This window comes from Chaetodon trifascialis, chromosome 8 (assembly GCF_039877785.1).
Source record: "Chaetodon trifascialis isolate fChaTrf1 chromosome 8, fChaTrf1.hap1, whole genome shotgun sequence".
Lineage (NCBI taxonomy): Eukaryota > Metazoa > Chordata > Actinopteri > Chaetodontiformes > Chaetodontidae > Chaetodon > Chaetodon trifascialis.
The window spans coordinates 20,566,511-20,591,704 of record NC_092063.1 but is presented as its reverse complement, the minus strand read 5'-3'; the positions used below and the strand labels follow the sequence as shown (position 1 = coordinate 20,591,704).

At 40.8% G+C, this 25,194-nt stretch overlaps 1 protein-coding gene across 1 annotated transcript; it reads left to right on the top strand.

Moving 5' to 3' along the window:
- Positions 1 to 2,505: 2,505 nt before the first annotated feature.
- On the top strand, positions 2,506 to 23,919 carry gabrd (gamma-aminobutyric acid type A receptor subunit delta). Its single transcript, XM_070967630.1, has 9 exons — positions 2,506 to 3,095; positions 15,247 to 15,362; positions 17,660 to 17,727; positions 19,199 to 19,419; positions 20,800 to 20,882; positions 21,099 to 21,236; positions 21,719 to 21,874; positions 22,753 to 22,964; positions 23,457 to 23,919. The coding sequence occupies exons 1-9, from the start codon at positions 3,028 to 3,030 to the stop codon at positions 23,778 to 23,780; spliced, it is 1,386 nt and encodes a 461-aa protein (XP_070823731.1). The 5' UTR covers positions 2,506 to 3,027; the 3' UTR covers positions 23,781 to 23,919.
- Positions 23,920 to 25,194: the final 1,275 nt, after the last annotated feature.

Genomic DNA, 25,194 nt, shown 5'->3' with positions numbered 1-25,194 from the left:
AGGGGTGAGGCCTTGAACCCCACGAGACGCCTATCAACTGAACTTCCACGTGAGACCTGCTAAACTAGTGATACTGGATCCCCTGGCTTTCTGTACACGTACTCGTTATGGTACCCAATAACATTTTGTTCAAAAAGATCAATGCTGACCGTCGTATTTTTGTCGTTATGCTTCATAACGTCTGCGAAATTACTGGAATTAATACTGAATTAATGAGGCAACCCTTTTTCTTTCTTTCTTTCTTTCTTTCTTTCTTTCTTTCTTTCTTTCTTTCTTTCTTTCTTTCTTTCTCTTTTTTTTTTAAATACACAATAACAGAGATCTCTTGTGATTTTCTAAACATTGTCAGTCTTCATTTCCTTCACCAACACTGCTTTATTTCTTTGGATTGAAATCTGTGAAGCCACACTGCAGAAAATATCTCAGCTGTGTCAGAAAGAACGATAAATCTCTTGTCTAGCATGCGAGATAGACCACCATATGGCCCTATCTGATTTGTACAGTGGGAAAAGACATTAGCCTAATTTGTAGTTGATCAGTAGGCCTATTGCACTGGCACAATGGGCTTTTTACTGGAAAAGCTCTCTTCTACTTGACATAATAAAGCTTTCTTTCAATTCATTGCAATGCTGAAGTGTCCTAGTGTATACACGATTGAAATGTAGTGATACAGGAGTGTTTTGTATCACCATGGGATGCTGAATAAATAAGTTGCTCGGATGAGTACATGAATGGGTGCAGTGTAGGATATAGGGCAGGTTTTGCCGGAGAGATAAAAAACTGGGAGGGAAACAAAGACTTCGGTTGACATAGAGACTGGATCAACAGGAGGAAAACAGGGAGAGATGGAGAAAGGGGATACCTGAGGGTGGGAGGTATAAAAGGAATAAGAAATATTTTGTGTTTTTACAGACAGAGAGAATGGAATCCCATGCAGCGCACTGCAGCGTGCACTGTAGCTGGCTATCTTCATATCAAAAGAATTTGCAGTGCAAATCCAAGTGGAAGGTCCAGTGGGAGGGAGTGACAGTGGTTTGAATCCACAGCTGACTCCAGGCCTGACGCTGCTCCCCAGGGTGAGGCAGCAGAAACCAGGGCAGGTGCACTGCTCCAACTATGCGCTGAACTACTCTCTTTACAGCATATAAAAGAGGTTAGGTTTAATGAGGGGGGAATACAAGCCTGCAAATTCTGGCAGAATGGAGGATGAATTTCTTGTTGTAACTCACAAATCCTTTATTCGATTGTTTAATTAAACTGAGAGGAGAATCAAATGCCCAAGATTCTACCCCTAGGACCCATATAATATTTCTTTAATATGATGTTAATTCCTGTAGCTCCTTGTATCTGGTAAGCCTATTTAAACCTGAATGTGGTTTTACAGTGGGTAGACAAAATAATGTGAACAACCAGGACACAAATATAATAGCAAAGTGAATACAGTTAATCATCTGATGATCAACACTTTCAAATGTGGGTTTGCAAAGCAACATTAGACATTTAACAGAAATAATCAGAGCTCAAGAACAAGGGGAAGTACTATCAAGTGTAAAATGTTGTGTATAAATCCATGGGTGACTAATGGGTATTTGTGGTATAGATATTTGCACATGATTACCTCAAGTCTACACTTAGTTGTGTTTTCTAATTCACATATACTCCCTTAAATACCTTAAATATCACTATAATATTTGTTTTGTCTACAGTTTTGGGATCACTACATCAAGTTTGATGATTGTATTTAAAATATGTCTCTCCCCTCACTCCCCACAACTGATTTACTCTGCATACAGTTTTCCTGTGCTACTAAAAGTGTATTATCTACCAGTCTAATTATAGTATAAATGCTTTTAATACAAGGATTTTTGTGTCTTTGGTGTTCAATACGCCCTATATTCCATTGGTATATGGTTCCTCTGTGTGGTGCTCAATGATGACAGCAGTCAGTAGTGCTTTGCTTAATGGGATTGTTTTTTATGCCTTCATTTGATGGTTAAAAGTAGACAGAGAGGCAAAGGAGGGGAGAGAGATGCAATAAAGGGCCCCCATTCTTGATAGGTTTTTTTTGCATCAGCAGTGGTCCTATTGTACTTGGCTTTGATATTTTTATTTAATCTTCACTGTTACTGTCGGGACTGAATCCCGTTCAGTTATGATCTTTGGTCTCTGACATGAAAAGGGTTATAACCACTGAGCTACAGTAATAGTCCCTATTAAAGAATACTTAGGCTACAATAACGTGAGTTTATTTATTGGTGTGGTGAAAATATTTGATTTAGTGAAAACACACACTGAATCAGCCAACTCCTTTTTTATGGGGTGTCCTTACCCACCTTGGGCCCCAATGGGCCCCTCACTACGCTGGCCTCACGTTGTTTGTCCTTATTCCACTATGAGCTACAACTTTATTTGAGACAGTAATTACCAAATGGACATGATTCAAATGTGTCAAACATTACATAATATACTGAAATCCTATATGTTCGCGACATGCCTTCCTGCCGCGCCCCCGCCTTCCATGGCCAGATTGAATCTGACGTTTAGAGGCCAAGCAACGGAGGCATCGACAGATTAGTCTCTCTCTCTCTCTCTCTCTCTCTCTCTCTCTCTCTCTCTCTCTCTCTCTCTCTCTCTCTCTCGCTCTCTCTCTCTCTCTCTCCATCCCTCCCTCTCTTTCCATCACTCCCTCTCTCTCTGTTGCTGGAGGACAGGCGGCGGCGGCGGCGGCGGCGCAGCGGTGGATCGGCTCGTTGTTGCGGTCGGACGAGGAGTTTCGCTTCTCCTCGGCGCGCTCTCTCCTTGTGCGCTCCCGGACGCGGAGGAATTGGGGGACTGATCATGGGGTCATCCTCACCATCATCTTCAGCATCTTCAGCAGCATCAGCAACGCACTTTACTTTTTTCTCGGCAGTGCCGGATCACGACAAGAGCGCACGAAAATAAAACTCGGTGGTTTTGTCGTCGCTTTCCATTCCGGGAAACTTTTCTTTTCCCCCCTCATCAATTATTTATCAAGAAGCTTGAGGAATGGAGGTCCCAACTTTCCTGCTGTCTTGTCTTGCTCTGCTCTTCGTTGGAGGGGATATTTTCACCAGGTGAGATCAGCCTTGCTTTGTACTTGTGGCAGGTGTCTTAATACCAGGTCGGTCGTTAGAAAAAAACGAAACAAAACAAACAAAAAAGAAAAAAAAAACAAACCCCCCCCCCCAGTATGTGAATAAAAAGTTGGATGAACCATAAAGTCTGATCAGAAAAGAAAAAAAGAAAAAACATTGAACTTCAGGATTACATCAGGAGGACAGCATTATAATAATCATACCTCTCTACAGACGGTACATCAGGAGGAAATCAGCAAGCAATATCACAAAATATCAATTATACTTAAAAATGAATCCTAATTAAAGCCAAAATATCCTCTGTTAGTTGGATCCTCCTCGCCTCCCATGACTTTACCTTATTAATATTAACGCGCAGCGCGCTTAAAGCTAAGTAAATGGAATAAATGTGGCTTTACCCTTTACATACTTACATAAAAATACTTCTCTACACCCACAAGCCGAAGTCTGCTTTCTCCTCTGCTTTACCTCTGGCACATGGACCTGATGACACTATCTGCATAATGCATATGTGCACAGGAAGAGGTGATTTTTGGTTTGTTTTGTTTTTATGGAGATGAGTGCAAGGTGGGGTGAGTGGGTGCGTTTCTGTGTAACAGATAATGTCACCCACCTCCAGGCCTGTTGGATTGGGGTCAAATATCAGATGGTGCCATGAAGCACATGGGTTACTATAGGCCTCTTTGCAGGGCTAAGAGGCCTACAGTAAATTTAAAATGAGCAGCCCTTCTCCTACACAACCAGCAACATAGAACCAGATGTCCAGTTTGGAGAGTTTGAGAAAGGAGAGAATTCACAGATGGATAGCTGTCATCGCAAATATGCCACTGAATTCAGCTCACAACACCTCCTGTTTAGTGCATATTCTGCTTAAGATAGTCTTGAAAAATTAGCTGAATATATTCAACTGTTTACCTAAAGTGAGGTGAAATTTGCATGAAATGAAAAAACTGATCATCTTGAGCCAAAAATCCTTGTGAAAGTTAATACCGTTTAAAGTGGTTTTACATGTCCAACCATGACCTCTGTCAGTTTATGTTTAGTTTTGTTAGGATTGTAAATCTTACACAGATTTCTTGAATACAAAATCATACACTTTTGTCAGGTGGGTGAACCAGATGGTGAGTTTTAGTGCTCACACATTATATATTTTTATTTACAGCAGAGGTCTACAGTAGCTTCATCTCTGCTCAGTCAAAATGCCCTCATGTTCGTGTACACAAGCTTTCACAACCGTCCAATTCTTTGAATAACGAAGATCGACTACAGAGCCCCACATTCCCCCAAAGCTCATATGCTGGCATGTGCCTCCATTGAAAAGGCAAAGGGTGAAGCCGCTTAAGCTTTGGGTGAAATTTGGGCAAATCGCTTCTATTGTCCCTCTTGGCTGTTCACCAGCAGAGGGAGTAATAACTATTGTAATTGGATTTTCCTGCCTCTAGTCAGTGTTATTATTATTTTGTTCTCAGTACAATGCAGAGTGTAGGCTTTTTCTTGCACCTCATTATGTGTCAGTTCCCCCCCCCCCCCCCCCCCCCCCCACACACACACACACAATCATGAACACACACATAGCTGTTTTGCCTTTGGTGGTTGAAAGTTGCAGACTGCTTCTTTCCTCACTCCCTCCTCTGAACAGAATTACTCCGCTTCTCTTTTTAGCTCCTCGTTTATCTATTTCACAAAAGTTGCTTAGCTAAGTTATGCCTCGCCACCTTTGGTGTGGCGACAGTTTCACAGCTTTTCTTTCCAGCTGAAGTGTCACTTGCCCTTCTCTTCACCAAACACAGTGCATCTAATTGATAGTGTAATATGTGCAACAGAGACAGCAAGGACTGGGTTATAAAATACTGTAGCCTAGTAGAGGACAGACTAATGAGTGTTAAGACCATAGAGTGTACAACGCATTGTACACAGATTGAATCAGGCTTGGTTCCCAAAAGCAAATATTCTCATTGGTTGTTTCAACCTCAGTCATTAAGAACAAAGGTATTTTGCAGAATGATAAAATGATGAAAGCATATAGTAGATATTAAACAACAAGGCTAGTCATGTTCTGTATCTCTCTATCTTATTGTCAACAAAGACCAAAATCCACGTTGATGCTTCTAACAAGTGTTTCATGTGTAGCCAAATGCTTATACTGTATATCTTATTCCTATGCCTTCACTCTTGTCCAAAAACTATTCCTATATATACAATTCGAATGCTGTACACACTTGGCAGCACACCAAATGTGTATAATCCACTGCTGAATATAGTCCCCAACATATGCACTATTTTCTCCCGCGTGAGTCACCTTTGCTAAAAGCTACAGTACCCAGCTGTCTTAGACTTAACCTCTTTCAATAGACAGGTCAATGCTTTGTTTGCTTCGCGCTGTATCTCCTTTACTCATTTGCCTCTGCCTTTATTGTAGAAACTCAGTAATTTACTGTATCCTGGAGTAAATAGAGATTTTGGACACGACAGAGATGCATTTTCAAATCTATAACATGCAATGGATTGTATTGTGGGGTTGTGATTTTGCTCCATAGCCAGACACATACAAGACACAGAATAACATCAGCCTTACCCTCTAATGTCAGTGCTGTAGATCTTTGTCACTGTAGACAATTTGACTTGTTTTAACAGGAGAGCAGAGGGTCATACTGTATGACATTGATTGCTCTGTTTTTAGGTGTTGTCATCATGAATGATATTAACTACTACTGTGTCTCTCCTGCTACAACATGTCAAAATGTCTGCTGTGATAAAAGCCAATTGATGGATTTACATCACGCTGGCAGATAAGGTTTTTATAATGAAAATGAGCAAGTAAAAATCTTTTTGGCTGATCAGCTCACTCATGGCTACATCCTCTATTACCATTCCTCCCTTATAGTAATATAAGGGAATAGTTGTAACTTATTTGCTGACAGCAAAACACAAAACACCAAATTCATGTGCAGACCAATGTTTACAGTGGCTTGTTAATTTTAAGTGTTGACAGAGTTTTAAGTGTTGACTACATCTTTTATCATGAAGCTGCTGAATGAGGTGTTGAGTCTGACATATATTTACACTGTACAGCTCTGATTGCGTCATGCCACACTGAGGCTGCTATCAGGTGATGAAGGTAAGAGCAGGGACATCGCATTGAATCAAAGCAGCATAGACTCCCATGTCCTGCATGACCAAGTTAACCATCATTTCACCTTGCCGATGTCCCAGCTTTGTTGATGATGGGCACCATCAGGATTCGACCCCTCTGAACAGAGCCTCATTGTCGTGGATAGTGTTACCATCAGCTGAGAGGAGGTGGAGACACAGTGTCATAAATTCATGATCACAGGCAACTAGCAGTATCTCCAAGTTGTGTCTAAAGCTAAATGTGGCAACAAGAAATTAAAGAATTAAATCAGATTCAACTAAAAATAATGATGAGAATGATGTCCAAAACAACTTGAATACTCAAATTGTAAAAAATAAATGCACTGAAATAATTGAAAAAATAAAAATAAAAAACAGAACAAACTGCGTATTTCAGGTTTATATAACTACAGCTCCCATGATGCTTAGCAATAGACCCTCAATCAAAACCTCATTCAGCAAAGATGGATTACCAACAGGGCAAATGGGGTGACGGCACGCAACCCGTAAGGACCCCACACAGCAGTTTGTTGTAATTTAATTCACTGGAAATATGTTTGTGAGGAGGTCTGTGACAAATTCAAATTTGATATTTTTGGTCATATAATGCTGGCATAGTGCATTAGATTTTTTTTTTTTTTTAAATCAAATAATACAAACTAGCTAACATGAGAAGGTGTGGCAGGCTAACAGGAGTACTGGCTGGTTTCTGGGACTCTCTGCCAAATCGATTCTGTTTCAGCTTTTCAGGAAGGCAGTCAGAGACTGTAGACATTTTGTTTTATGCGCACACATGAGATGTGATGCAGCAGGTTTTAATCCCAGCATTTCATGATCTTTCTGGTCTGTCACACTTGTCCTTAAACCTGCTCTGAAGTGACACAGTGCTCCTAACTAATCTGTGTAAGAGGCTGAGTCAGCGGATAAATCCCTCCTACTGTCCAGAGAGCACATTTCCCAATAACACAGAGATTTGATCATGTTCCTGTGGCTGCATGAACTGGCTCTAAAGCCTGACTGTACTGTACTCTGGCAGCGGACTGAGATGGTGCGGGGACACTTCAGTGCTTCCACTAAAAGCCTCCTACTCAGTTTAAGGTGACACACCACATGTAAACAGCCAAAGGTTTATTCCAATAATTCTGCTGTCTAATCTGTTGAATATGCACATTCACATTCTGAGTCTCAGCAACTTTGGGGAGTATTTATTTTGAAATTGAAAACTAAGACTTGATAAATATTTGATATACTGATTGCAAAATTTAAGATAAGATAAGATAAGATAAGATAAGATAAGATAAGATAAGATAAGATAAGATATAACTTTACTGATCCCATTACGGGGAAATTAGGATGTTACAGACAGCAAAAATAGCCAGAACAAAGATGTAGAAATAGAACAAATAGAATAAAAAAGGAGTACCAAATACAATTAAATATATGTATATTTATATAGTGTATAAAAGTGCATAATAATAAAGATGCCTTTACAAGGATGGCTCAGTTTCAGAATGGAAACTTTGTGAATTGCACATGGTAAGATATGGATAATATAATACAGTTTTTGTACTATTGCGCAGTAAAAAATATGTAATATCACACGGGATATTTGCACAGATATAGTGAATATTAGCAAATGTTAATCATAAATAACACAGTAGTGCAAACAGTAGGATTCTGGTGTGTTAATTTATTAAAATGTGACTAATTTTAGCCCAAGAATAAAATAGAAAAAAGAAAAATCATTATTTCCTGTAAGTATGGAGAAGGCTCTGATACAGTATTTAGATGAAATGGTGTAAAACAGAAAAGCAGCATTATGCTCACATTTGAGAAACTGGAACCAACAAATGTTTGCTATTCTTTAACAAGATAAATTACATTAATTGATTTTCAGAATTCTGATTGATATGTTTTCTGTTGATTGATTAATTTGACTGATGCAATAACAGTTTTCACCATGGATGCCTCTCCATGAATTATTCAACAGCATTTTCTCATGCTAATACCAGTAGGTGATTTGCGGGGGGTGAGGGCAGGGTTGCTATCCCGCTTGTTAGGAAAACAACAAAAATGCCTCCCCCGTGTTAACCTGCCACCCTCCTCTCCATCCCCTGTTAGCAGAGAGAACCTGTGACCCTGCCCATGGCTCTGAAACATCGGCAGCCTGACTGTGCTGTGTTGATAAATCCATGGAGCTGTCCGTGGTGCTGAAGCAGCAGACAGATTTTTAATTTCACCTTTTCCTCTCAGTCCTGCTCTTCTGTCAGTTTCATCTTGGATCTACTGTCTTCTCTAAACTACATACTTAAATACTGAACTATATACTGTATTGTAGTGTATATACTCTGCAGGCTAGTATCACCTTCATGATCAAAGTGACAAGCAGCAACATGTAATCATGAGTGTGTCATAGAGGCACACTGCTGCCTGTAGTGTTCCTGTAATATTCCTAGAATATTTCAACCTGGTATCATGCCAAAGCATGTAATACGCCTGGCGGTCTATGCCGGTCCACACAGTCTGTGTCATGTTCCATGTCACCTACACGTGAAAACAGCACTGCATCATTCTGCGGTCAACTGCAACAATAAACATGTAACATCTGGTTTCTAAATAAAGCTTGCTGAGAAACATTTCATGTGACGGTCATTGGTTAGGTTTGGACACAACAACTACTTGGTTAGGTTAAGGGAAAGATTATAGTTTTGCTGAGCTCCATCCCTTTAGGGACTTTTGTTGCCCGTTAAAGAGCATGTGGTCTTTGCTCGTTGTCGTTATCACCCCCTGCTGGTACTGCACCCATGAACACAAGTGTACTTTTCACACTTACGAGAAGCAAACAGTTACACTGACACGCTGTCCTCTAGTAGATTGGCGAGTCAGTTACATGCTTTGGCGTGAGACTGCGTTGAATAATTCTATTCAGTGGCGTCAGTGCTGCTGAAAATACAGCCTCAGACCAAGAAACCTTTGGAACAAGATGCAGATGCAGAATGCAGTTACAGTTTTTACTATTGGATTAGGTTAGGATTAAGTAGATCAGGGTATGGGCCTTCCCCCCTGTTAAAAATTAACAAATCATTGACACACACACACACACACACACACACACACACACACACACACACACACACACACACACACACACACACACACACACACACAGAGGACCTGTTATGTTCTATGGTACTGAATTAGACCAAAGTCACACATTATACTGTACAGAATAACAGGAAAGGACAAAAGGGAGCAACATGACATTCATGCAGTACATACAGTGACGAAAGCTACTCAAGGACACATGTCACCTTATTAAAATTTGGAGAAGCAGAGGACACTCACTGACCTGAACATGAGCCCTGCAGTATTTTCCACTCAGATAAGGAGAAATCAGCTCGACTGTTCTCCACAAGCACTTCTGTCCTGCACGTTATGTTTATCCAGCAGATTCTACCATAGATGTCATTGTATTTAGCAGGATGTGATAGAGGCCTTGTGTTTAGAGAGACAGTCCAAAAAACTGCTGAGGTGTCCTTAAGCTCCAGTGTTGCTCATTATAGAGCTTAAACCAAATTATCTCCCAAGTAGGAAAGGAGAGGGTCAGATTTGTAAAGAGAGAAGAACCTTTAAAATAATTAGAATTAATATGTTAATTTGGCCAAGGATCGATGGCTGATTGAAGTTTGGAAAGATGGGATAGTATTTGATTAGTTTTTGTTTTAATTTTGACCAAACGCATATTGAGTTTTGGAAGAGCCTCTGCAATGAAAACACGATAAATTGCTTATTCTAATTTGTCTCAGTTAATTTGCTGCACCACAAAATTGTGTTTAGTTGTACATTTCAGCTGAAATCTCCCTCAGTACTAGAGCAAAAAGATCAACATGAGTAAAGATACACACCACTAATACACTACTAATAATAAAATGCGCAAGATATTGTGACTTCAAGTCTGTAGTATGGGTTGAATATTTCCCATAATTCAGCCATTAGCATCTTCTTGAAGAACTCTGTACCTGATAAATGTCTTTCAAAGTCCACACCTCTAGTTTAACTAAGACAGCTTTTCTGTGACAACCCTGATGTCATCATTGGAAAATGATTCAAAATGAATGAATCTGAAACAAAAGCATGATCAACGGTTTGATAGTTATGTTTCAGCTACTGAGAACACAGTCAGGGAATCATCGTTGTCTCGGTTTAATATCGAGAAAGTCAAGACTGACTTGACAGGACGTAACTTTTTCAATATTTGTGTGTGTGTTGTTCCTTTTTTCCTATAGAACACTTTTAATCATTTATCCATTTCCTATTTCCCTCTGCCTCCTCACAACATTCCCCACTGTCCCTGTTGCATATATGATGATGAGAAGGATGGGAAATAAATAAATGATTAAATGTGTGCTACATTGCATCACATTACATTCATTTGGCAGCTGCTTTTGTCCAAAGCAACTTACAGAAAGTGGATTCAAACTGCATAGCAGTCAGAGCTAGATATCATCAAATCTGGAGTTTATTCCTTCTGAACAAATAATTCAAAGCATGTTTGGTGCTTCAGTGCAGTTCTTTCTGGTTTGACATGAGGCATAATTAAGTGATAGAAAGGGTTGTTGAGATGTAGCCTGCAGTGGAAGACGAGCAGTGAGTCTGCTGTCCTGACTCCAGTGTGCAGCTCATTACATGACACATGGAGCCTTTACCAAGGTGAGCCACCACAGGGTCCTTTGAGTGGGACGGCTTCGACCATGGCTTGGAGGGAGGGAGGACGACTTCCTCTCTCTGCCTTATTGGCCAGCACCAGAGTTTTCAACAGGATGTGGGCAGCAACAGGGAGCCAGTGGAAGAGGAGGAGGAGAGGTGTGGGAAAACAGGTGGGCAGCAGCATTCTGAATTAGCTGCAGAGGGTTTCATGGCAGACACAGGCGCTCCAGCAAGGAGGCAGTTGCATCAGACCTGGTGGCTCCCTGGTGAGGAGGTGGCAATGTACAATGAACAAGGACATCAAGAATGAGGAGATTAAAAAATAAAAGAGCTAGTAAAAGATAAATATGACAGTAAAATGATTGATTTCGAATTCATCTTATCAAGCGGCTGGGTATAAAGGGAGACGTGTTCACTAGTCATTTTGGTGATGACTCAAATAAAGATTTAGTGAAGTATGTCACGTCTGGGACACCTTATTTAAGTGTCACACATTAGCAGAGTCCTAATGTAGTCAATAAAAAGATCTGTTTGCTGAATGTCTGCCTAATATTTATAGCTGTCAGTAATTGAGCAGCTGCCCATTGATATGTACTATGTATATATGTTTTATTATAATTGCAAAACGCTGCTCATCTCATAGTGATGCCAATAAAACAAATTAAACAGTGAGCCACAGAGTGAGGATCAGGGGGCCAGCACTCTATTCGTGTTCAGGTAGCTAGCAGTGTCAGTATATAAAACTAATTAGGCTTGTTACAGTAGTGTGTGCGGCACATTATGTTCGCAAAAAGACGCCATAAATTTGAGAGACGCTGGTGCTCTTTGTCTTTCCTCTCCCCATCTGTTTAATGTTAGCTCATAAACAGACGGGTGCAGATCCAGCCCTCGAGAGAGGCATTCAGCGAGAGCGAAATACAGAAGGAAGATGAGCTGAGTCTGGAAATACACACACACACACACACACACACACACACACACACACACACACACACACACACACACACACACACACACACACACACACACACTCTCTGTTTGTCATGGATGGAGGGGGGAGAAATTAGAGGGGTGCAAATCTTTAGTGAATCTCCATAGAGAGCAAATGTTCAACCCCGAATCTGTCTTCTAACAGCATACTATAATCTGACTTTTTTTCCCCCTGGAGAGCCGCATGTGAGCTGCGTTTGTGTTTCTCTGGTCATAAAAATGGTAATTCAGGTTGATGAAGAAATCAACACTCTTCCTCAAACATCGTCTTCCCGCACATTTTGCCAGCTTGTAGCAAGAAAATCAGGGATACAATATTTAGACAGTCAATGAAAGCATTGTCAGCAACCAGGAGGTCTATTGGATAAAAAAAATCTTGTGGTGCACAGGAAGTGACACGCTTCTGATGTGTTTAGAATAAACAGGAGAGCAGCTGTGTGTGAGCAGCAGCAGCCACTAACAGACGAACAGAAGATCGCCTCTGCGGAGAATTCATTAACGAGACATCCCTGAAAAAAAGATGTGGCACGACTGTGATATAAAGGGAGTAAAAATTTCATTTATGTAATCGCTAACTATAAATACAGTTTGTGCTAGAATAATTTGTGACGCTCGTGGGAAGCTGCATTGAATACAGGCCTTTTAACAGCGAAGTCGAACAGGAAAAGTCAAGGATTGTAATACTATGGATGAAGAACACTATGAAACACGGTGAACCATTAATCTGTTCACCGCACACACACGTTACAGCAAGCTCCTGAAAATGAATATGAAGTTCCAATGTTTCGACTACGACAGCAGGATTTGTCCCCAGCAGACACACGCCGTCCCCTCGCGCGGTTTGACCTTGGTGTGTTAACAGATTTCTTGAAGGAAAAGCTCTTTATTTCCAGATTTAGAAACTGCCAATTAGTGGAGAAATCCAGTAGTCACATAGTGATTAATTAATTCACTCAGTGCTCCCATTTATTTCAGACATGACAGTGATTGCCAGACTAAAAATACATCTGCCACTGCAAAATGGATTCACCAAGGAATGTTAATGACATGGCAGAAATACATGTACAAATACTGCTCTATTTTTTTTTTTTTTTGCTTTTTTACTGTTTGAATAGAAAAGTTGAATTTTTTTTTGTGACTTATTGCTTTGCTGTGGAGATCAGTTTTCCACGCAGCTGTGGGTGTAGAGCTTTGCTCTCTAGGAAGTCAACTTTTCAAATGTCAGCCGTATTTCAAAGGTCACGGAGTGGCTGTGCATTGTTGGTCAATAATGACGCCTTCGATCAAGCCTCCACACGGTCCATTTCCCTGTCAATGCTGCCACCAGCCTTTATGACTTTGAATGTCAGTCAAACCTTTAATTTTATCCAATTTATTTATTGCACGTCAGTCAGCTCTTTCAGCTGTGGATGACAGTATTGCATTAGAAATTTGATTCTGTGCCAGAGAGTGCATCTGAAAGTATTCACAGAGCTCTGCCTGTCCTGAATGACCGCATATTATAGAAGCCTTGTCTCTCATGATAGGGAGTCACTGACTTGACTTAAACTCAAGTACATAAAGGTCCTCACTGTATCTGTGTTGTATCTGTGTGCTATCTGCATATCTGCATGGTATCTGTTTACAGGCCGGCGGTTTTAGAATGCAAAACTGCCACCTGGTGGTGTATGAGCTGTGCTGCTCTTATAAAGTCTACACCCAGGCAGTGGCTGTCAGTATGGCTCTGGGCCCTCCAGCTGCTCCCGAGGGCTCTAGGTGTCCTTTTATAGTAGCAAATAGTTTTAATTTGACTGTTATTGTCCTCCTGAGAGGTTATATGAACCAGAAACAGCGTAAGGACTGCTTGAATTGAGGTGTCATGGACCAAACTAGAAGCAGCAGTATGATAAGGTGCTAACCTGATTAACTTAATAAAAGGTAATATGTAGTGTAATGAGAATCTATTTTCACTGCAGTGAAAATGCGTGGAGGCCTTGGACTGAGGCACAGCATGATGATCAGCCTGAGCTGTGTGACATCTGAAGCTACACTGATAGATATGGACGTGCTGTCAGCCTCCCTGTGGACTAACGCACACTGTGGAGACATGACATGATTGACGAAGAATACGCCAACCAGGCTTTAACCAATTTTTCCTTCACATGCAAATACAAGTACAGATATTTGATAGGATGCAGCCAACGGCTTGTATTTTGTGCCAACATTCATTATCTTCAGAATCAAAAATTCCCAACAAATGACATGTTGCTTTCATGACGTGCTGCTAATGATAACACATATCATTGCTAAGCGAATTCTTCATTTGAGAACAAGTCCATTTAACCTACCATGACTTGTAGATATACTTTATGTTATATCATTTGTTTGATGATTGCAATAATCCTCCAGTTTTTGCTCCCCAGAACGATACCGTACAACAAACAAAAATACAATTAATAAGCATATAATAAACATTTGGTTGTGCCACGTGTTGAGGACATCTACACTCCTACAAATAGAAACACTGTGCAATATTTTATTTCCTTATTGAACTGGAGATCCATGTCTAAAAAGCAGAATATGCCATATTGCCATTGTGCCGTAATCAAACTTAAAGCTGCAGCGCTCTAAAATTTCATATTAACAACAGTTGAAATGATTATGCGTAATGTAAAAGGAGTTGCTTGTAGTGACGAACCGAACTGAAAACTTGTAGCATTATAGCCTCTTTCTTTTGATTTCTGGTCCAGTCTCACCGCTTCATCAGCCTCTGCTCTCAGTGAAAAAGCTGTGAAAAATCCACTTTCCTCTATCAGTTCGTGACTAGCTGGGCGGTGGAGTGGAGCTACAATGATAGATATATTTCTCAGGAGGAAAAGGGAGTTCATATTGGAGTAGAGTAAACATAAACACACAATGCCAAATAAAGGCTAATGTTGCTCTGGATCTGCTGGATGTGTACAAGGACAACTAGTTGTGAACATGTTTGCCATAACAACTTCATCATTCAGGTGTTTGCAGCTGCTGCTGCCCCCAAGTGGTGAAACAAACAAACAATAAAGCAGCTTTAAAAGACAGCTTTTTGAGTTTGGGTTCATTTTTTTGCACCTAAAGATAAGGTCATACAGGCACAAACAAGGTTTGTCAACAGTCAACCAGTGTTACTGCAGACCAACAGCTAATGTTGTCTCACTTTTAGAGGTTTGTTTTTATCTGTTTATGTTCCTGATTGTTTGTGAGGCTCTGCCAGACTTTCCTGTGGACACGTGGTTTGGCTGGACGACCACTGAAGACTGCTGTGTTTGATGTTTGTCTCCTTTAGGGCCATGCTGAGTGACATTGGGGACTATGTAGGTACAGACATTGAAATATCCTGGTTACCTAATCTGGATGATTTAATGAAGGGCTATGCCAGAAATTTTCGCCCTGGGATAGGAGGTGAGTATGAGATCTACTGCTCGTGGCGTTGGGTTGCATTTCACCCCCTCACATTTACAGCCATCCTTAGCATCACCCACCCAAAGTTACAGCAACGTGGACATTTGCATTTCATTTACCAATTCCATTATCCTGAGAGATGTCTTTGTTTATTGTTTTTTTTTTTTTTTCTTGTATGACAGCAGAACAAAGCTGTGTTTACCTTATGTAAATCCCTGCTTTGACTCATCAGTAAGGAGAATCATTTTTTACGGACACAACAAAAACATTCAGGTGAAGAGCAGCTTTGCTGAGAGGATTATTGAGGACGATGCCCTTCAAGGACAAGAGGGAGATGAGTGGTGCAAACAAAGAGCACCGCTCAGGAGACTTTGCTAAGAATGGCTGCAAGATGTGAAACATCCAATGACCACAGCGATAGATTTCTCAATCTCACAGCTTAACTCAGCTGAGCAAAGGTGAAAATGTGGAGCAGGAGCACCGCTGTTACCAAACACACACACACACACACACACACACACACACACACACACACACACACACACACACACACACACACACACACACACACACACACACACACACTGCCCTGCGCACTACACGCCTACACTGACCGTCGTAACACGGCATCATGCGGTGACTGCATTCTTATTGACGTAACATTATAATGACCATTGAGGAATCAGATGAGTTATTTGGAGTAATTCCCTTCATTCAACTCACATCCCATGAGCTTTTAGTATGTTTGTGTCATTAAGGGTCAAATAAATACACAAATAAAAAAGAGGATTCATAAATGTGTTTTGCATCTTGAAAATGAGATAACTTTCACAAGTATGACCTGTCACTCATCATAAAGAATGTTACTGATTAAGTGAGGTGATGCACCAATGCAGAAACTTAGTTTAAAGCCATTTATTTAGGTTTGGAAAGTACAGGCTAAATTTCTAAATATTTTTGTTGGGGGACATGCAGGCATACAAATTTATGGATTTTTTTTTTTTGTTTACTAACTATGTCGTCTCAAAAATCCAAAAATGCACACAATTTGATTTGTGCAAATGGAAAACCACATTTGTGAACAAAACCATTTGTAAGAAAAGGATTTCTGAATTGCATTGCATTCTGCAAAACATTTTTACATTACATTCATTTACATCATTGCATTCATTTTGCAGATGCTTTTATCCAAAGTGACTTACTCTGCTGCTAATTGCATGGCCCCCAAAACAAACAAACAAGACTGCGTTCAGTGCTACAGTGAAGAGTTTTTTTTATTTTGTTGTTAGACATCTTCTGTGGCTGAGAGAGCTTAATGGACTGTGAGTTAAAAAAAAAAAACAGTTGTAAGTAGACAAAAGAAGACAACTTCTGATCATCAGTAAGTGCTAGCATGATTTCCTGAGTGCAAAACATGCTTGTGGACATTATTTACAAATGCAGCTTTTTGCATTTGTAAGGCACTTAACACGTTTGTGAATCCTATTGTATTTGTGTAATGCTCATGCTATTTATTTGAAGTTTTATGAGACTGAATTAATGCCACATTAACATTACAGTGTTGTTATGGCAAGAATATGCAGTGCAAGCCTTTCCATTTCATTATTAATGAAGATACATTGGTAAATAGTGGATCTATTACAAATGTGTTAATAATCTGTGCTCTTCCGCTGGAGGACACTATGTAAAACACGTCTGTTATTGCGTCAGGTGACATTCTCTAAACTCTCTCCTGTCGACCTTGCCGTACATTGTAAATCACCTCACGCCATACATTGAGTTTATGGCCAATAGGATATGATTTGTTGGAAATTGTGAGGGGAAGGTGTTGAATGGTGGGGAATGGTAATGTATGATTCCTTAATGTTCAGTATAAATAGCCTTTCTGTTCTGCATCAGTGAGCTCCCCTGTAGTTTCTGCCCTCTACCATCCGATGACAGAGACACACTCCATGCTAATCATATGGCAAACTGTTGAGTGAAAATGCTACAGTGTGTGCGTGTGTGTGTCAATGTTGGCAGAAGCTCACTCTGTGCGAGTCTGTGAAAGCCCAGTGCTGTTTATGAATGCCCACAGTGTGATGTGCCACTTAGCATGGTTAAACTGGATAATGCTTAATCTCTATGCACTGTAGGAGTGTTTGAGACGTGGGTGGATGGTGGGTGGGAGGAAAACAGATGGGTGATGGAGTGAGGAGGGACTGATGGATTCAGAATGAGCAGAGAAGGTGTGTGTGTGTGTGTCTGGATTGGGGAGGGGGCAGGTTTGCTTTCTTTTCTCACTTCTCCCCCCACAGGTCCACCAGTGAACGTTGCCATGGCTATCGAAGTGGCCAGCATTGACCACATCTCCGAAGCCAACATGGTAAACAGTTTCTTCTTCCTCCTGCACTGAGATTCTCTATCATCCCTCGACTTCACTATTGCACAAAGATCAAAGATTTGCTATTTGCATAATCCTGATTTATCCCACTTGAGGGTTTGAAAGTACTCAGTGTGAACATGTATGACACACTGGCTGAGTTGTTAGATAATTTGATACTTTCATGGATTTTGTACGTTGAAACCAAATCTAGTGGGCAGAGTCATATTATGTGGCCCTGATTCTTTTCCGAACAAATACATTTTTGCTTTGCTTCAGTACCTGCAAGTAAGCATACAAATAAAGGCTTGGTCATAGATAGGAATGGAAAATGGACTGTACAGTATTTATATTCACACATTCACACAGCAGCTAATTGCCCATTGGGGGCAATTTGGGGTTCAGTATCTTGCCCAAGGATACTTCGACATGTAGGCTGTCAAGGCCAGGGATCGAACCACCGATCTTCTAATAAGTGGATGACCGCTCCACCTCCTGAGCCACAGCTGCCCCAGGAAATCAATAGATGGGATACACAACGAGACCAGAATCAGTATTTATAACTGTTAAGAAATGTGTTTCCATGTTAATGTTTAAATACTATGGACTGGAACTGCTTTAGGATTATTTCTGATAACATTTACAAAGGAATATCTGTTTAATTTTAGATGATCTTATCTTTAAATCATAGCTGGCATATTTCAGGGTGGTTTTACCCTTTAATGAGACAAAACATGTGTATTGGTAACAGAAAAACAATAAATGCTTTCCTTTACACCTTGTTGATATATAGAATATTTAAGATGTGAAAAAATATCAAAGTGCAGAAAGTACAAAAAAATAAGTTCAAAATTAGATAAAAATTCTGTTCAACTTGTTTTAATTTTACATATTCTGGTTAATCTACTTTAAATGATGTGACCTTTATGAGACCGACTGAGATTAAATTAAAAACTGAATCCAATTTGTGCTTAGATTTCCACCTGATTGCAGTAATTAAAGGGGCAATTTAGTTTTGCAATCCCATTGAGTTGATAGAGGAAAAAGGGATAAACATATGAAACAAATACAATAGAAAATAAGACAATATGTAGAACAAAGAATGATTAAGTTCTTTTCTATACATTTATATCTGACATTTAAAAAAAAAAGAATATAGAATAGCCTGTTTTTTTTTTTTTTAAGTTCTTAAACTCCACAAACACTGAATCCTACTCTTCCCATAATCTAACTATTTTCCCTCTCCTCCAGAGCCACAGACCAATAGTGCAGCCCAGGTACTGAGTTGACCTTCAGTCTACTTGATACTAAAGCACAAACATTTGCTTGGTTTGATTTAAAAATATTCCTGTTACAAAGCGGGTTTCGGAAAAGGAAACCTCACTTTGTGGATGTTCATTTTATCTGAGTAAAGGTTGTTTCCCCATGCCGTGACTCAGCCTTCATGTTTGTGTCTGTGTGTTGTTCCTGGCAGGAATACACCATGACTGTGTTCCTGCGGCAGAGCTGGCACGATGACCGCCTGTCCTACAATCACACCAACAAGACGCTGGGGTTGGACAGTCGATTCGTGGACAAGCTGTGGCTGCCCGACACTTTCATCGTCAACGCCAAATCTGCTTGGTTCCACGATGTCACAGTGGAGAACAAGTTGATCCGCCTGCAGCCCAACGGAGTCATTCTTTACAGCAGCCGGTATGAGCAAACAGATTATTGTCTTCACTCGTCAGAGTCAGACAGTCAGACAAGCAGTGAGACGCATTACCTCTACAGTTTGTATCTGGGTGCTAGATTCTGATTTGCCATTATTTTTTTATACCCCTGCCTTCAGAAACCTCAGACATTTGAGAGCACAGGCATCTTTTATTTGTTGTCTTTGGGAATAAAAATCCCTCATGATCTACACCATGATCTGAAACGCTGTGTTCTCTGTGGTAATTCAATCAACACCATTCTACTGCCATGATAAGAAAACCCTGCAACCTAAATGACAAATGAGGTCCTTTGCCAGCGCCTGTCAAAACAACCCATGTGCTGCTGCCATTGGCAGGATGACATTGTCTGTCAGTGCCTCCCAAACAGCTACGAAGAAGATTAATATGATGGCTTCCTGAGCTGATATTGTTAAGATTTGGTAACATGTCAGCATCTGAGCTAATTAAGGTTAGAGAGAGATTGTAGTCGTGGTTAAAAGAGAGCAGACATTTGGGAGGAGGCAGGATGAACAGTGGTCTCTGGAGGTAAAGTTATACACTTTTCATCCAGCCCCAATCCCATATGTTGTTTTAAGTGTCGCTGCTCTCATTAGCAGTAGCATCGCACACTAGGCAGCTGCTTTCAGCAAGTAAGCTGTGATGAACCCACTGTACACTACCTGCCCAGCACCAAAAGGCAGACAGAGGAGGTTAGCGACTAGGTAAAGAATATAGTGGAGCATTTAGTGCTTAAAGTGCCAGAAAACTTTCTCAGGACTTGGTGGAGACCAAACCAGAGATAAAAGCAGAATGAGTGTTGGACTTCATCAGGCAGACAGAAACATGAATCCAGCTGAATGCTTATGTTGCTCTGTGTCTGCTGGGTGTGTGAATAAGTAACTATTGCTAAAATGCTGCTATCTACAGAAGCCCTTTGAGGCAAGTGAGGAAAAATAAGTTCCTATAGAAGCAAGTGAAATATATAAAAACCACAAAACCACTGACCTGCATGAATTGCACGAATTCTTTCTGGCAACTTGGTGGAAGCAAGAATAAGCTGTAAACACAACACTCATATCTATGGAGCTCCGAGAGGCAAGTGAGAGTTTATAGCTCAGGAAGAGATGGAAAAAATTTTTTCAGGATCATTTTTTAAAGTGTTTCCTTTGGTTTTCTTTCTTTCTTTCTTTCTTTCTTTCTTTCTTTCTTTCTTTCTTTCTTTCTTTCTTTCTTGTATATAACATAACTGTCATGTCTTGCTGTTTGCTAGAAATGAATTTCAATTGGTGCTTATCTGCTGTTAAATTTTTTTTCCCTCCCAAAACCTCTTTCACTTGTTGTCACGGATGAAAAATAGCATAACCTCCTGTTTTATTCCTAGAATCACTTCAACAGTGGCATGTGATATGGACCTGACCAAGTATCCTATGGATGAACAAGAGTGTATGCTGGACTTGGAAAGCTGTAAGTTGGGATTCACATTATGCTTTTTTCTTCCTCCACACATAATTTGGCTGCCTTGATTTCTCTCAATGTGTTCATACCAAAGTGGCATATGAGATTACTATGCTCCAAACTTCCTCCATTCTTCAGTGGTAGGATGAAAATGCAGCATGCTGAGCACCTTAATGCATCTTTGTACGCTGGGTAACGCTGATAAAATGTCTCTTTTCATTCTAGACGGTTACTCCTCAGAGGACATTGTCTATCACTGGTCGGAGAGCCAGCGGCACATCCACGGCCTGGACAAACTGGAGCTCTCCCAGTTCACCATCACAGACTATCGGTTTGTCACTGAGATGATGAACTTCAAATCAGGTGAGCATCCACCTTGTTTTGCTGTTTTTCTTCACTTGTCAAGGTTAGCGCCAGCACAGTCAGTTTGAAAGCCCCTTGCATGATCTGTCAGTGCTTTATACATCATGTACTATTCAGAGTTTTTGGACTTGGCTTGCCTCTTGTGTTGGAAAACTCTGCAGATTCTTTTTGAAGCAAGGGTTTTTTTTTAACTTCAGGTGCTTCTATGGTTATATTCTATGCACAGAAGGAATGGATCAAGTCAGGCTTGCTGCTGAGCCAGGCAGTAGGTTTAGGAGATGATAGGAATTGCTGCTGGGAAAATGTAGCCTGCAGTACGACTTTGTGTCTTTCCTCTTGAAGCATTGCCACCAGGGGCACGAGTGAGCAGACAGACAGTTTTTGATATCAGTATCTGTGAAGAACAAATGAATATTTTCACAATGGATAATTAGTTTATTCAGCAAAACAATTAAACATGGTGTCTGTTTTCTGCTTCCCAGCGGGACGATTTCCCAGGCTCAGTCTTCGTTTCCAGCTGAGACGTAATCGAGGAGTCTACATCATCCAGTCATACATGCCTTCAATATTACTGGTGGCCATGTCCTGGGTGTCATTTTGGATCAGCCAATCAGCAGTCCCTGCTCGTGTATCCTTAGGTTGGTATTAGTTTTCAAAATGAAATCTTAAAGGGGGAACCTAGATCAAAGTCGGTGTTCATTCATCTATTGAAGGATTAAAGCATACATTACAAGTTTAAAGTGCTGAGTTGTTGTGAATGAAATTGATCAAACTGAACCATACTGACAATTTTGCTCTTCTTAGAGGCAGTTGAGTAGTTCATCCTGGTTGTGGCACCAGAGGCAAGACCAAGTCAATGGTTTCCATGGCAATACAACAGTTTGATATGAGAGAGACTGTATGCAAAGTTGACATGTTGACCTGAAGGGGTTGTTAGAGGAAAGCTCATTAAATGTCCAAAATAGAAAAGGTCCATCCTCTGAGGAGCATGATATCCACAGTAAATTTCATGGCAATATGCCCATTAGACACTGTTATTTAAATGGTGGACGTTTAACTTTGATCTTGACATCTGGCCAGATGTTATTGAAATGTATTACTCTGGAGCAAGGTGTCATCAATTCTGCTAGCATCAGCTGGAAGTTTGTAGTTTAACATATTAGCATGCTAACAGTTGCTGATTCACACTAAACTTCAACAGAGGCTGATGGGAACATCACTAGTTTTGCACATAACAGTTGTCAAGACATTTTAGTTAAAAGCATAAACGTGAACCTCATGGTGGTGCAAAATAAGTCAGAGGATCACTGAAGTCATTAGGATTCATCCTCTGGGAACCATGAATGTCTGTTGAATACATGTTGAAATATTTCACAAGATAAGTTACAAATTTGACCTGCAGGTGGCGCTAATTCTTGCAATCCATCCAGTGTTGTTGAGACACAGACTCACAGAACGACATTCCCAAAACCCCACAAACCCTCATCTATGCTTTGCACCTGTGTTCTTCCCTCAGGGATCACGACTGTTCTCACCATGACCACACTGATGGTAAGCGCCCGCTCCTCCCTGCCTCGAGCGTCAGCCATCAAGGCGTTAGACGTCTACTTCTGGATCTGTTATGTGTTTGTGTTTGCGGCGCTCATTGAGTACGCCTTCGCTCACTACAACGCTGACTACCGACTCAAAGAGAAGGCCAAGGTGAAGGCCAACAAGCTTAGCTCTGAGGTGAGGACATCATTCCCATTATGTACCTCCATCAGCAGATAACAATGTAGAGCGTCAGGTGGTAGTTGTGAGTAATGAGCACGTCTTTCAAACATAGACCAGGGCCAGGCTTCAAAGCCAGATGTTGACAAGCATCCATCCCACTGACCTTCAGCAAGACAATGAATCTCTATAGAGCATAAAAACTACAAGATTTCCCATCAGGGAGTAATAGTGATTGTCATCATGCTGCCTATTTCATTTCCTACATCTGAGCTATACCTTCAGAATAGGATATATTGACTTGATAGTATTTTCTGTGAAATGATAAAAAATGTAAGCAAAAACTATTCATATGCTGAAAACACAAGAAAGATTAGGGCAAGGTTGTGAATAAGTGAAACTGAATCTTAGAGTGCAGTGATTGAAAATATGTGGAGAGCCACTACACATTGCTGATGTGAATAAAACCTCATGAAGTGCTTAAATGCGTCTCTCCCCGTCTCCCTGCAGTCCATTGTGAAGAACGGCAAACAAGCCATGGTTCTGTTTTCCCTGTCGGTCACTGGCATGAACCAGAGTGTGATGATTTCCAACCGCCATGGACGGGCCCAGCACTCCAGCAGTGAAATCCCAGGGGACGTCGGCAGTGAGGAGGCCGAGCCGAGGAGGAGAAGGTCCAGGCAGACGGAGGAGACCAAGGAGGAGAAGAAGTGCTGTTCCAAATGCGTCTGCAAGCCCATTGATGCCGACACCATCGACATCTACGCCAGGGCTGTGTTTCCTTTCACTTTCGCTGTGGTGAATGTGATCTACTGGGTGGCCTACACCATGTGAGAAGGAGGCAGCAGGTCTGTGTGAATGGCTGCCATCCAGGACTGTATATAAGAAACTGCTGGAGCTGTGCCACTTCAGTGCTGGCAGACTGGTGCAGCTAAAATACAGTTTACTGCAGGCCTCAGTAAAAAAAAAGAAATGAAGAGTTACGGCCTGTGAATATGGAAATATGGTAATTAATGGAAGTAGTTATGACTTAAAAAGTATTAACAGGACTTCATATATTTAAATACAAATACAGAAATGTATTGTATAAAGGCAAGGGACAGTGTTGCCTGCTGGAGGTTCACATAAACACTGAACACGTTTTCACCAACATGTCACCCTGTTATATGAACTCAACACAGGACACTACAACAAACCATCTTGCTTGCATACCCGACCACAAGCTCACATCTTGCAAACACAATTAATCATAGTTAGCTTAACTAACTCAAAGCCACAATCTGGAGTGACGCGCCTGTTATCTCGAAAAGCAAAAGCGCCGCCCAAACAAGACGATAACAAGATGAGGTGTTCTACTATTCTGCATGGCTGATAACTCACTCACCCTCTTCCCCCACCGTCACCACTTCCTCTCTTCCTCTCTCTCCCTTGGTCCCCCACCCATTTTTTTTCAGTTCATTTTTTTTTTTTGTTTCGGACACCATCTGGAGTGTCTTATCTCCTTCTGCCAATTCTGCCTGTTTCCTCACCATTAAAGGACTTCTTCTGCTACCTATGTGTGTCTCTCTCCTGGCTTCGAATGGTCATGGAACTAATATCTAAGCGGTTGTTGGATGTGATTAAAAGTAAAAAACATGGTGAAATCCCTTCTGGCAGATGTAAATTTATCAATGCACGGTCTCCTAAAAACAAGAGTAGGCTCTGCAGTGAATGCTTTTCAACAAGAAGGCTCATAAAAGGCTCTAATTTGAGGGATAATGAATAATTGACTTGTATGTCCAGCTGACAGAGGTCAAGAATTGCGCTCTATTAATAATTTCAGACTCTTGTCTGTCCTCTGTCTGAGCTTGGAAACTGATTTCAGAAAAGCTGGGGATGAGAAAGCACTGCAGCTTCCCAATCAAAGAACAGCATTGGTTTCTTATTATACTCAACATCACAACATTGCCTCTATGATAATCACTGCATTCCCAGGTGTCTTGTATCCCCACAATTTAATTTGATGTTTAAGGTTAAAGCAAATATTGTTAGAAAGTTAATCAGAAGATAATGCACACTTTATCCTCAAAAAGGTCTAACACCTGAAGCTACATCTATCGAAAAATGGGTGTTTAGCCATTTTAAGAAGCTTATCAATAAGGACTAAATGTTACCCTGAGGGGGCACCAGAGGAGACCTCATCAAAATATAGGCAATTCTTCCTCTGTGGACCATGAAAGTATATTTCATGGCAATCTGTCCATTTGGG